Source organism: Lithobates pipiens, unplaced genomic scaffold (genome assembly GCF_037356315.1).
Source record: "Lithobates pipiens isolate NorthernLeopardFrog02 unplaced genomic scaffold, aLitPip1_a1.2 Scaffold_1, whole genome shotgun sequence".
Classification (NCBI taxonomy): Eukaryota; Metazoa; Chordata; class Amphibia; order Anura; family Ranidae; genus Lithobates; species Lithobates pipiens.
The window spans coordinates 212512842-212526048 of NW_027507685.1; the positions used below are offsets into that span (position 1 = coordinate 212512842).

Below are 13207 nucleotides of genomic sequence, written 5' to 3' on the forward strand. Positions count from 1 at the left end.
CAAGCACACAGAGGTAATGTCCCAAAAGCAGTTAGTGTGCGTTTTGGACACTACGTCTGTGTGCATGTTCCACTTTATGCAAACAGCAGCGTATAACTGCATAGAGCCACCTGTGGGGTGTAGCATGGTGCAGCGACAATAACTCACACAGTCAAGTGCAATGGAAAGCCTGTAGCGAAATCGTACATCAACAGTTCACAACAAGCTAGTGGGCAGGCTGCCAAAATAGGTGCACTCATGGTTTCAAACAATGTAAAGAGAGCAGGTATCAGCCGGACTGACAGTGTCTGTTTAGAGAGCAGCATGTGGCCTGGCCGTCTTGTGCGCAAGCAGGATGATGCCCAGAGGAGTTGTGATCCTACGCTTTCCCTCATTGTCAATCTTTCCCTGCTGATAGTGCTGTCCCTAACAAGCAGGATACCTGTCTCTACTCTACCAACTCACAAATGAGCGCCAAACCGGGGAGCCAGAGCCTTAAATAGACTCTATGTAGATAATCAAAACACACAAATTGTGTGCCAGGAACTCACCAAAGTCTAAACACTGTAAGGCTTAGTGTGTGAACACATGCATTGTCCCAAATGTTTGCTGAATCGCCTATATAGGTGCGGTCCAAGTAACTCATGAAAGCATATAGAAAAAATTGTGGGGTAAAGCCTGCCAAACAGCAAGTCACAAGAGGACCATGCAGCTTAAATATGTTTTTTTTATTGCAAATGTATGAAAAACAGAGATTTGGTAAAAATAACCCACCACCGACACCCAACCTTAATTAAAAAGACAACGTTATCCAAGGTCACATACAGATGTCACATACAAAACCAGGAATTTCCAAATTGACCACCAAATGAGATGTATTGTGGAACAATATCTCCAATACAGCTAAAATAAGGGATTATGTCCATGTATAAGAGTATTCTTAAACCAATGGAGCTTGTAGAATAAATGAGGAGTCCCGTAAAAGATGTATGGTGTGACTGAATACCAAGTAATGAGCCCTACACATGTCAGTGAACAATACCCAGACAGCAGTGGAATCCCTCATCTTCATAGGGTGTGTGACACAAAGCATCCCGTCAACTTTTAGATGTCATTGTAAAAAGATATTCAATGTTATTCACTTTACCTGTCAGTGTTATGGCTGGTTGGTGTAGATCACATTTCACATTGAGGACTTAGTAACACTTCTAACTTCTTTTACAGGCTGCTTCAGGTTAAAATAATTTAAATAATTTAGCAACAGGGTTCCTTAAAGGTGTACAGTATTTAGAGGCAATTATGATTTTTCTGATAGAATAGTGTTGAGTTAAATACTCTGTAAAGTTATTTTTCTGTCTATGTCCCCATTAGGTCTCTTTTTGTTTGGTGACCATTGTCAAAAATATATTTTGCCATTTTTATCAAATCAAGAAGTATGGGGAAGTCTTCCAATGGGAACATCTGTTCCAGTGGCTGTGATCTACAAGGGCAATGACCCTACTTTCCAAAAGGGATCTAGGAGAAGATCTATTTCCCCATACAGACACAGACAGTAAAAACAAAAAACTGTCAGGAGTTTCACTTCTATTAAAAAAAAAAGTTTGGGCTATACATACACTATAACACGTTACGTGTGTTTTATCACCTTTTTTTTTACCAACAGGTAAGAGAAACTGCCTTGGAGAGGGTCTTGCCAGGATGGAGATTTTCCTGTTTCTTACATATATTTTACAAATGTTTGACCTCAAATGCCATACGGACCCTGAAGAGATTGACATCTCTCCTGTACCCAACAGTGGAAGCTTTACTGCAAGACCCTACACAATCTCTATGACCCAACGTATATGAAGAGGACCTGGACAAACATCTTTGATATGAAGATGACCCCTCCACTTTGACAATGATCCCTGATATGAAGACGACCTTGACAGTCACCTCTGATATGAAGATATTCTCTCCAATGTCACAATCATCTATGAGATTAAGATTACCTCTCCACCTTCACAATCTTCTCTGATGGGAAGATAACCTCCAGTGTTTTTCCAAGTCATTAAAGTGGAATTTTAGTCAGAAAATTAAGTCTTGCTAGATCAGCCTTTCTCAACCTTTTAACCCTGGAGAAACCCCAAAAATAATTTTCAGGTCTCGAGGAACCCTTACTAAAACCAATTTATCAGGGGTCAATAGGAACAATGCCCCTTATACTGGTGGCCAATAGGAAGAATGTTCCCCTTAAAGTGGTGCTCAGAATGCCACCCTTAAAGACAGCTAAAAAGATATTTGGTGTCATGCTGCTGACTTTGCTAAGGGATGCTGAACCTCGAACTCTGTAGGCATCATCAAAAAGGTGATTCATCAGCCACAGCTCAAGGAACCCCTAGCAACCTCTGGAGGAACCCCAGGGTTCCATGGAACCCTGGTTGAGAATGGATATACATTTCAGGCTGGGCCCTTTTGCTGGTATAGCATTAAAAAAAGTGCCTATACTGTTTAAAGTCCAGTAATACACTGCCGAATGTGTAGAGGCCGATCTGCTGACAACCTTAAAGCGGAATTAAACCCTCCTATCCTTTACAGCCAAGGAGGCTGCTTCTGTTTGAGCTGTGACTGCCATGTGCAGCACATGTGACCAGTTATGATCACACATGCACCAGCATGGTAGTCGCATTTGACATTTGATGGTTTGATAGTTTTGTTGAGGTCACAAGCAAATGTGACAATTAACAATCCTGGCATACCAGGAATGTAACTGTTTTTTGAAACCATTAAATCGATGGGTTTAGTTCCACTTTATGATTTACTGTTCTGAGCTTCAGCAAAATGGTATCCTCCAGCAAGAAGAAACAGTAACAATGTTGGAGGCAATTTACAGCACACACTAACTTTGGTAGCATAATTATTAATGTGGAATGTACTGTATGTTCCTTGCTAAAAAAAAACTTTTTTTTATTTTAATAAGTTGTTATGGGCAAAGTTCCAGATAGAGATAAGAGATAAGATGTATTTTCATTGTAAAACAAATCACAATGAAATTACATTTCTATTTCTGCACTATTCGAACCACTCTCCTTAGAGCATTTTTATCTACCTGCATACAACTAGGATACCAAACTTGAATACAATATGATAATGTACTCTCAATGGCAGAGTGATAGAAGGTCTCTTGCACCTTCCTTCCCAAGCCATTCTTCCTAAAGAGTCGCAAAAAATATAAACACTTTTGCAGTTTCTTAATAATGGCTTTAATATTGATTGTCCGAAAATAGGTTTTCAGAAATGCATGTTCCCAAAAACATAAAGGTAGGGAACCGCTCCATGCAGACACCTTTAATAAAAAGCGGTGCTGGTTCAGGCCTGTTCCATCTCAAATCTACAATCAGTTCCTTTGTTTTCCCTGTGCTTAGGATCAGGTTATTCGCTGTACACCATTCCACTATCCTATCAACCTCTCTCCTGTATTGCTCCTCATCGTGTCCAGTGATACAACCGATTATGGTAGTGTCATCGACAAACCTAACTATACTATTGGTCTCATAATAGGGGGTACAGTCATATGTGTACAGTGCATAGAGAAAAGGACTTAAAACACAACCCTGCGGTTCTCCAGTACTTATTTATCACTTGAAAGAAACAAATTTATCCAATTTGACCACCTGTGGGCGATGGACCAAAAAATCCCTTATCCAAAAAATAAAGGGCGGCAAAGCCAATTTTTGCATTTTTTCAACCAACCGATCTGGAATGATGGTATTAAAGGCAGAGTTATAATCTATAAACAACATCCTTATGAAGTTTCCTGAATGCTCCAGATGTCCAAGTGCCCCAGTGAAATGCTAAAGCTATTGCATCTTCCGTGCTTCTATTTGCCCTATACACAAACTGATAAGGATCTAAACTACCAGGTAATCTTATATTTCAAGACCAGCCTCTCAAAACACTTCATTAGTACTGAGGTCAGTTCTATTGGTCTATAATTGTCTAAACTTCCCACAGTTGAATTTTTTTAAATTGGTATAACAATGGCTGATTTTAAACATGCTGGCACAACAGCAAATGACAATGATTGATTAAAGATCTTGGCAAAGACTCCCGCTAATTGATCAGCACAGGCCTTAACTACTCTCCCTGGGATTTTGTCTGGGCCTGTTGATTTTCTTGTATTTATAGCCTTAAATGCCTGCCTCACCTCATATTCCTGTATAGTGAGTGTACAGTTTCCTTGACCTAAAGGACACCCTATATCCTGGTTTGGTAACACAACCTCAAACTGTGTGAAGAACCTATTTTATTCTTCAAACAGTGAAACACTAGAATTCCCTTCCATTTTTTTAGTTCCTCTATGTTGTGTCAAATACTGTATCCAACCCTCCCTCACATTGTTTCCATCAAAATAGTCCTCAATTTTCTTTTTATAGGCTAATTTGGCTTCTTTTCTTGTTCAATATGTTTATTGAATTTTACAATAAAAGGAAGAATATAACATTATATTGACATGTACATAAGATTCGGAAATTAAGGAATAATGTCATACATTTGATGATACCATCTCACTTAGATAATACAAGAAAGAGCTTAAATATATGCAAAAGAAGTTGAAAAAGAATCAAGAACAAACTAACGATCCTATTATTAGAGAGTATAAGACCCTAAGAAGAAAAAAAAATGGAGACAAAAATAAAATTCCCTCAGTTATCTGTACATCAATTAAGTCATGCCTCCAGACCACCCGGCCACCCCAAATGGGATCAAACTGTGAAGAATGGGGGCATGATCTTAAGATAATGAATTATTAATTTACAGAATAGAGGGAATTTGGCTTCTTTTATACCTCTTTCAAATTAGCTCTTGCAATTCTATACATTGCTTTATCTCCGACATTGAATGCTCTATTCTGTTCTCTAAGAAGACTCTTTATTTCCTTAGTCATCCAAAGTTTCTGATTTGAAAAGACCCGAATGCGCTTATTTTCAGTAACATTGTCCACACAAGTTTTTATATAGTCCGGAACTGTTTCTGTATACAGATTTAAATCCTGTTGCTCAAATATCTCCTAATTGGTTCTTCTAAACAATCCTGTAGCCGTTAGAGAGAACTCTGGCCAAATTCTGCTTATTTTGCACTCTGGAGCTATTTTCTGCCTGAATATATGCCGGAATAAGGAATAAAGAAAGGTGGTCTGACTGACCCAGATGGGATAGTGGAATGGCTCTGTAGGCCTGCTTAACATTGGAATACACCATATCCAAGGTATTTTCACCTCTACTAGAGCATTTAACAAACTGATGTAGTCTTGGTTGCGCAGCCCTCAAATTCACTTTATTGAAATCACCTGCAACTACCAAAACCCCATCAGGATGAGCACGTTGATACTTGCCTATGAGATTTGACAAAATATCCAGAGCCACTGCAGTATCTACATCTGGCGGTATGTATACTGCAATAATGATCACTACTGTAAGTTCTCTGGGTAAGTCAAAAGGTCTACACATCACCAGCATCAATTCCAATTCTGGCGAACAATAAGTGTCCTCAAGTTTACTATTAGAGCACCACTCATTTAAAACATAAATACAATGGCCACATCCTTTGCTCTTCCCTGAATTGCTATTTCTATCCTGGCGATAGAAAGTGCGGCCAGATATGTGCATAATAGTGTCCGATACAAGAGGATGAAGCTACGTTTCAGTTATTATCAACAGACAGCACTCTTTAACCAAACTGCATGTGACGACTGACAACTACAACTCATCCATTTTAGGGATTATGGATCTAGGATTGGTTAAAAAGACTGGGCACTGGGGGTCTGTGGGCCTGCCCTCTCAACCTTGTCAGTGCGCCGTCCCGACAGACTCGCTTCTGCTTCCTCTCCTTTCGTCTCCTATGCCTCTTACCAAATGTGCTAATTGAAGGGATCCCAATATATTTGACTAGATTCTTTGGGATATCATAACCCCCCGGGGGTACATTCCTAGCTAATGCATTATACTGTAATTTAATGTCCAATAACTCCTTTCCACTATATAACAGTTTAGCATCATCTGCCCTAAGTGTCGCTGGAGCCAATCCAAAAAAATAACACATTCAAAAAAGTACCATAAGCAACCGCAACCCTCTATCCTTCCCAATAAACATGTTGTCCCAATTTGATAATTTAATTTCACGAGTTCCGCAATGCACGTTGTGCCCGTTTACCACATAGACAATCCAATCCAGGACCTATGTTGTAATACCTGATTCAGGCTCAGTCAATAATCAGTTGGTTTTAAATGCAAAATCTTTGTCCTTAGTCAACTGAGCAATTTGTTTATCACTGTTTTTGCCTGCACAAATAAGCTCAGTTAAAATAGATGTTGGTTTCAATTAGAACCTTTTCAAGCTGACAATTAACCTTCTGATCCTTTTTCCAATGCCCTCTGCAGCCTTCAATCCCACCCAGCAGTCATAGCAAACAGCAGATGTAGGAAGATTTAGGAGCGATCTCCTACCAATCAGCAATTACTACCTCCTTCACAGTGGCCTACAAATCTCCCACTCTGTGTAATCTCTGCCTTATGCCGTGAAGATAGTTCATAATATATTTACACACTCCAGCTTGTTCTGCCATGCTCCTTGTTTCTCCTTCTCTGATCTCTCCTATCCAAACAATCCAGGTTGCAGGCTCCAGGAAAACTACACACTGTCTGCCTTGATGATATTAGGAGAAAGGCTGAACACAGGCATCGGCACTTCCACTATATCAAGGAGTAGGCTTCACACTCACAACTTCGGCTCCTCAGAACTCTGACCCTCATGGCTCTCACACACTCATTGGAGTAGCCATACCAGCCATTGCGTCTCTGTGCGCCACTTTAAATTTACAAGAAAAAAAAAAAAAACTTGACAATGTCAACAATATACACTGTGAACACTATGGAATTCTAAAACAGAGCAGACCAAACAAATTACACACATTCACAAAAACAATTTGTACCTAAAAAGCTTTGTACACATCATCTGAAAGGAATTGCTAATTGCTAAAAGTGAGTCTGGCTTATTATATTAGAAAGGATTTATTCTGCATAGCTAAGTGATGACGAACAGTGAAAATTAGTAGATGAAGGTAAAGCTAAAGAGTGATGAAGAAGGTAAATCTGGCCATACACCAGTAGAATTTTGTTTGAAATTTTTCTGATCATACAAAATATGAGCACCTGTGGCAGCCATGGGTCGAGCACCCCCCCCCCCTTACTTTAATACCTCACTACTTCACCCCTAACCTACCCCCATTTTAACTCAACTTGCATGTCCACACCAGTTCTGTCCCCCCTCCCTTTATTCCCCCCGGCAACATTACAACTCTCCCCTGTCCTCTTTTTTTCTCCCCCTTGCTACTCCTCCCTCTCTTTCCCTCTTTTCTTCTAGATCCCTTTTGGAATCGCTCTCCCCCTTAGGGCATTTCCCTTTGCCTAGCTACACTGATCTGTGATACAGAGAATTATGCGCCCCAGATCATTGACATCTTAGTGGGCCCCGCACCCCAGCGTCACTTGACACACCTGACAGCAGACTCCTACCCACGCAGATCTTCATCTACCTGATCCTTACCTATAACATTCATTTGCTTACCTTTAGGTTCCTGATCTTCTGTTTGTCAGTATATTGGTTCTCACCTATATGGCTGATTCTCAAACTTCTGTTAAACATACAGGCTGTGTCCCGATTTTCTCCTTTGATATTTTAATATACATTGTTACCTCTCCTTGCAATTTGGGCTAGTTCAGTCTACCCGACCGGGTTAGTTCAATAGAACATTCTAGATGCCCCAGATAATGTTTTATTGAACTAAACTGGTCAGGTAGACTAAACTAGCTCCACGTTACTGCACCTCTTGGATGTATTTGTGATCACATACCTATCTCGCCTGTTTATATCATCATTGATGTAAGTCTTTTACCTTGTACAATAAAACCCATGGTTGATGGTTTTACACTATGTGGCAGACTTTTTCTTTTATAAATGGTGGAGTCAATGATTGGGTCCAGTGACAAGGTTGAATGGAAGCTGACCTCACATGTTTCCTGAGAGTGACCACATTCCCAGTTCCATGCCTGTTTGACTCTGTGCCGCTGGCATTAGGTCCACTGAGACTGGTAAAAGTATCCTATTTTTTTTCATTGGTGGTGGATTCACAATCTATGGGAATTTCTTATGCCACGTACACACGATCGGAATTTCAGACAGCAAAAGACCGATGAGAGCTTTTCATCAGAAAATGCAACCGTGTGTATGCTCCATCGGAATTTAGCTGGCCGAATTCCCGCCAGCAAAAATTTGATAGCATGTTCTCAATTTTCCCAATGTAAAAACTTTCTATCGGAAATTCCGATCGTGTGTATGCAATTCCGACGCACAAAAACTCACACATGCCCAGATTCAACTATGAGATGGAAGCTATTGGCTACTAGGTATTGAACTTCCTTTTTTTTTTGGCGGTCGGAATTTGGTGTGACTGTGTGTAGGCAAGACAATTTGAGCGGAATTCCGACGGGAAAACCATCAGCTTTTTCCAACGAGAATTCCGATTGTGTGTACGCACCATTACTGGATGGTGGCCTATCCTTCAGAGGTCGAATAGACCTTAAATTTTAACATTGATTTCTATCTAAACACTCGTGGCTTCATTTCACCTGTTTGGACTGTTTTAGTTTTTTCCCTCATGGGTTATTTTATTTACAATGCCATTTCACATATATGGACTTTTTAGTGATTTCAATCGATGAATTGCATTTATATTCATGTATTGCTGTTTGCACCTAGAACTTTATTTTATACAGTCAACTGTTTGCATACTTGCACAATTTTCTAATACATAGTAGCCAATCGGCTTCTAACTTCAGCTCATTCAATTAAGCTTTGACAATAAAACTTGGAAACTGATTGGTTTCTATGCAGAGCTGCACCAGATTTTGCCCTCTCCAGTTTTAGTAAATCAACCTCAATATGGATTAGTGCTGCACTTAATATTCCCATTATCATCTCACCTGCAGTAACAACAACATTTTAAGTACTGTATATACTCGAATAGAAGGCTGAGGCACTTATTGACTCAAGTATAAGCCTAGGGTGAGAAATGCAGCAGCTACTGCAAGTGGAAAAGAGGGTCAACAATGGCCATCTGTAGCCTCACTCTGCTCATCTCCCTGCACTGTGTCCATCTGCAGCCTCACTCTGCCCATCTCCCTGCACTGTGTCCATCTGCAGCCTCACTCTGCCCATCTCCCTGCACTGTGTCCATCTGCAGCCTCACTCTGCCCATCTCCCTGCACTGTGTCCATCTGCAGCCTCACTCTGCCCATCTCCCTGCACTGTGTCCATCTGCAGCCTTATGTACCTGATCTCCGGCGCTGTGACATGCAGTCAGTTTAGTTGGCAGCCATCCACTGTAACAAAGCCCCGCCTCCTCCTCGCCCATGACAGAACACTGATTCAGTTTCCCAGCAGCGAGTCAGTGTTCTGCCTCTCAGGGATGAGGAGAAGGCAGGGCTTTGTTACCCTGGCCGGCCGCCGACTAGACTGCAGGTCACAGCGTCAGGAGATCAGGCACATAAGACTGCAGATGGGCACAGTGACTTGAGTATAAGCCGAGGGGGCTTTTTCAGCACACAAAAAAAAAAAGTGCTGAAAAACTTGGCTTATACTCGAGTATATACCGTAGCAGCATATAATGTTTTTCTCGAAAAAGCAAACTTCAAACAATGTATGTAGTTTTCATTTGAGAAAGTCCATTCATTCCAAAAACGTATTTTAAAGAGAACATTTTTAAGTACTTTCAATTGACGAAAAGCAATGTCAGAAAAGCACTGTGTTCTATAAATGAAATAATAACTTAAATAAACAGACTTAAAAAGTTGTTATTATTGCAAAACTAGTCACAGGCATGTTTAATTTATATTTCAGAGAGGTGGAGAGATTGTATAATTGTGCATTTTGATATATGTCATTTTTCATATTCTTAAGTACATTTACACATTGCACAATAGGTTGTTAAACGGGAGATATTGCATGGCACAGTTTTATATATATTGTGCAGCAAAAAATTGTAATTGGCAGGTATCCATAGCCTAACAGCAACATTTATCTCCTGCGCATGTGTGTGATAACCAAGTTAAAAAAAAGAACTGTGCCACTCCACCTATGGATAGCCCTGCTGCCCTCTAGGACTGGGGATGTCCTAAGACCACTGAAAAAGCAAACTGAAGAGGGCGCACAGGCCTAGTGCATTATCCAGTGGATTTAATAAATAACACCAGTCTACAAATTTTGGTAAATTATCGACCTCCGAGATGAGATTTTCTGCTGATTTTTGTCTTCAGATTTAACAAAACGATGTAGTGCAAGGGCCTGCGTGATTGCATACAAATTGAAACTCCTAAGATTTGACCTCACATTATATGGTTTTGGTAAATCTGAAGGAAAAAAAATCAGCAGGAAATCTGATAGTGTGTATGGGGCTTTACATATTTTGGTTAGATGGTGATGGTTGACTAAATTTTTCACAATAAAGATTTATACACAGGTCAGTATATTTGCCTACAAGGGAGGTATCTGATGCTCATGATGCCTCGTAACTTCTGGACAAAGTACTGTAGAGCAATGAAAATGGAACCACATAGAAGTTATCTTCACTTTGAGGCTAAAAATTATTACCTAACTGTAATATATTGTTCTTTTATTGCAAGGTACATTTGTCTTGGTCAGATCTACGCATCATACAGTTACATATGGTAGCTTATGAAAGGGTCATTGCCTAAAATTTCCAAGATGCCCTGAAACTGTGTAAACAACGCAGATAACTTCTGTTACATTTGGGGCGAGGTTACATTTGCATTTCAAAAGTGTAGTATGAGGGCAATGGTAAAAAAATAAATAAAAAAGACATACCGCCTATATTTTGGATGCAAAATAGGGGATCAGGACAAGAGTTGGGCCCCTCATTGTTGCATTACATGTGCAACTTATCTGCATCATTGACTAAACAGTAAGAAAAAGTCCATGCCTTTTGCAGTCCCAATGGTGTGGAGGGAGCATGACGTCTGGGTGAATTCAGCCAAAGGCAGCTGAACTCACAGTCCAGCAAATAACCCTGGTTAGCAAATGATTAATGGATTAATATGCTAATCAAATACTGCAAGAAAAGTAGCCAAGAACACCCTTGTGTAACATAGCGTTAGCCCTTTTCCCTACATACTGTACCGTCCATGATAAATGTCTGCAATAATCAGTTTGCAAACATAATCTTAAGAATCTTCTTTTGAATTGTCTGATATGTTGCTTTACTCTGAAATTTGTAACATTTTTTTAAGCTGGAAGCCCTGAGCTATGCAACCAGTTTTGTACAGTACACACAGAGAATTTGAAGAGGATAAATCCACTGAAGGACAACACAGTACAGCTCCTGCCCTCTACGTACTTTCAGACCAGGAGAATTTAGCTAAAGTGAGCTAAATTCAAAACCTAGAAATTAACACTTCTTAACCACTTTCAGACCAGACTATTCTGCTGGCTTAAGACCAGACCACTTTTTGCGATTCGGCACTGCATCGCTTTAACTGACAATTGCGCAGTCGTGTGACATGGCTCCCAAACAAAATTGACGTCCTTTTTTTTCCCCACAAATAGCGCTTTGGTGGTATTTGATGACCCCTGCGGTTTTTATTTTTTGCGCTATAAACAAAAAAACACAATTTTATAAAAAAAAAAAAACGCAGGTGCCAGGTGTTTTTTCACCTTAATGCATAGGCTGCATTAAGGTGAAATAACACAAGGGTTTACAACCCCTTTAATAGTGTAACGTGCCAAGAAAATGTTGCAAGAGCAGAAGCAAAACACACCCTTGTTTACCAAAGAGCTGGCCGCTCTCTCTACATGACATCCATGATAAATGACTGCCAATGTTCCATGTTGGTATATGCAGTGTAGAGAGGAGAGGCTTCTTCAAGTCTCCCTGACCCTTAAAAAAAAAAAAAAAAGTCGATCTTCATTAACCAATTAATGTCATTTTTGCAGTGCTATCAATGCCATAAAAGGGCAAGATCACATAATATCAAAATAAATCAAAGTATTTTGCCCCAATTATAACATAACAGACCTTTTATGATATAATAGGCCAGTAATACAATGCCACATACAAAAGTAACTACTTACACTGCTATATTAAATATGTACCTTTATAAATCTGAATCTTTATAGTAATAACTTGCCCTCCGGAAGGTTTACCCCCCTTCATGACCAGGCCATTTTTTGCGATACTTTAACTGACAATTGTGCGGTTGTGTGATGCTGCAACCTAATAAAATTTCCTTTTTTCCCCCCACAAATAGAGGTTTAATTTTGGGGTGGTATTTGATCACTTCTGAGGTTTTTATTTTATGCGCTATAAACATAAAAAGGCTGACAATTTTTGAAAAAAATAATAATTATATATATATATATATATATATATATATATATATATATATATATATATCTAGTGACCTGGGGGACAGGTAGCAGGTATAAAGCTCCCTGGGATGAGCAGTTGCTCTGGCACCGATACCAAATCCAGAGATGAAGTGACCAACAGTGCTGTGTTTATTTGTGGTATATACAGGTCCATATACAGGTGCTGTACAATGCTCCAGAAAACAAAATAAAAGGCAAAGTAGCAAAACACAAAACCTAGCCGTGTCACGGCTCTAGCTATACAATCTGCAGGCCCTCACTACCAGGCTGAACAAGCCTACTGCTTGTCAGTCTCTACAAAGAACTGCTTAACAGGTTTTACCAACCTTACTCTCTTCACAGACCAACTTGGTGTGAATGTCCCAGGCAGAGAGCAAAGGCTGTCTGCTCAGATGAGCTTAAATTAGCCTGGGGAAGAGGACCAAGACCCAAAATGGATCATGGATCACAGATTCCTGAATGTGTACGAGAGGAGCCTGGGAGAGGTATAAACCCCAAACAGGACTTTTCCTGGCTCTCTCTGGGATGCTCTGCTACATATCCTCCCCCCTTGTTTCAACCCCAGGGTTGGAACACCTGTGGCCCAACAGGAGTGAACACGGGACAGGGCATCTACATTCCCCATCTCAACACCTGGCCTGTGTTTTACGGTGAAGGAGTAATCCTGTAGAGCCAGAAACCACCGGTTCACCCTTCTATTAGTCTCCTTCTTTTGGGCCATCCACTTCAGGGGAGCATGGTCAGTTAC

The 13207-nt window shown here is 40.1% G+C and overlaps 1 protein-coding gene across 1 annotated transcript in view; it reads left to right on the forward strand.

Moving 5' to 3' along the window:
• LOC143982817 (cytochrome P450 2C23-like) overlaps nucleotides 1-7945 on the forward strand; it is a 61712-nt gene extending 53767 nt beyond the window's left edge. The window contains exon 9 of the mRNA XM_077481839.1: nucleotides 1643-7945. Within this exon, the coding sequence (XP_077337965.1) occupies nucleotides 1643-1827 (185 nt within the window). The 3' untranslated portion in view covers nucleotides 1828-7945. The remainder of the gene's footprint in view (nucleotides 1-1642) is intronic.
• The last annotated feature ends 5262 nt before the right edge of the window (nucleotides 7946-13207 follow it).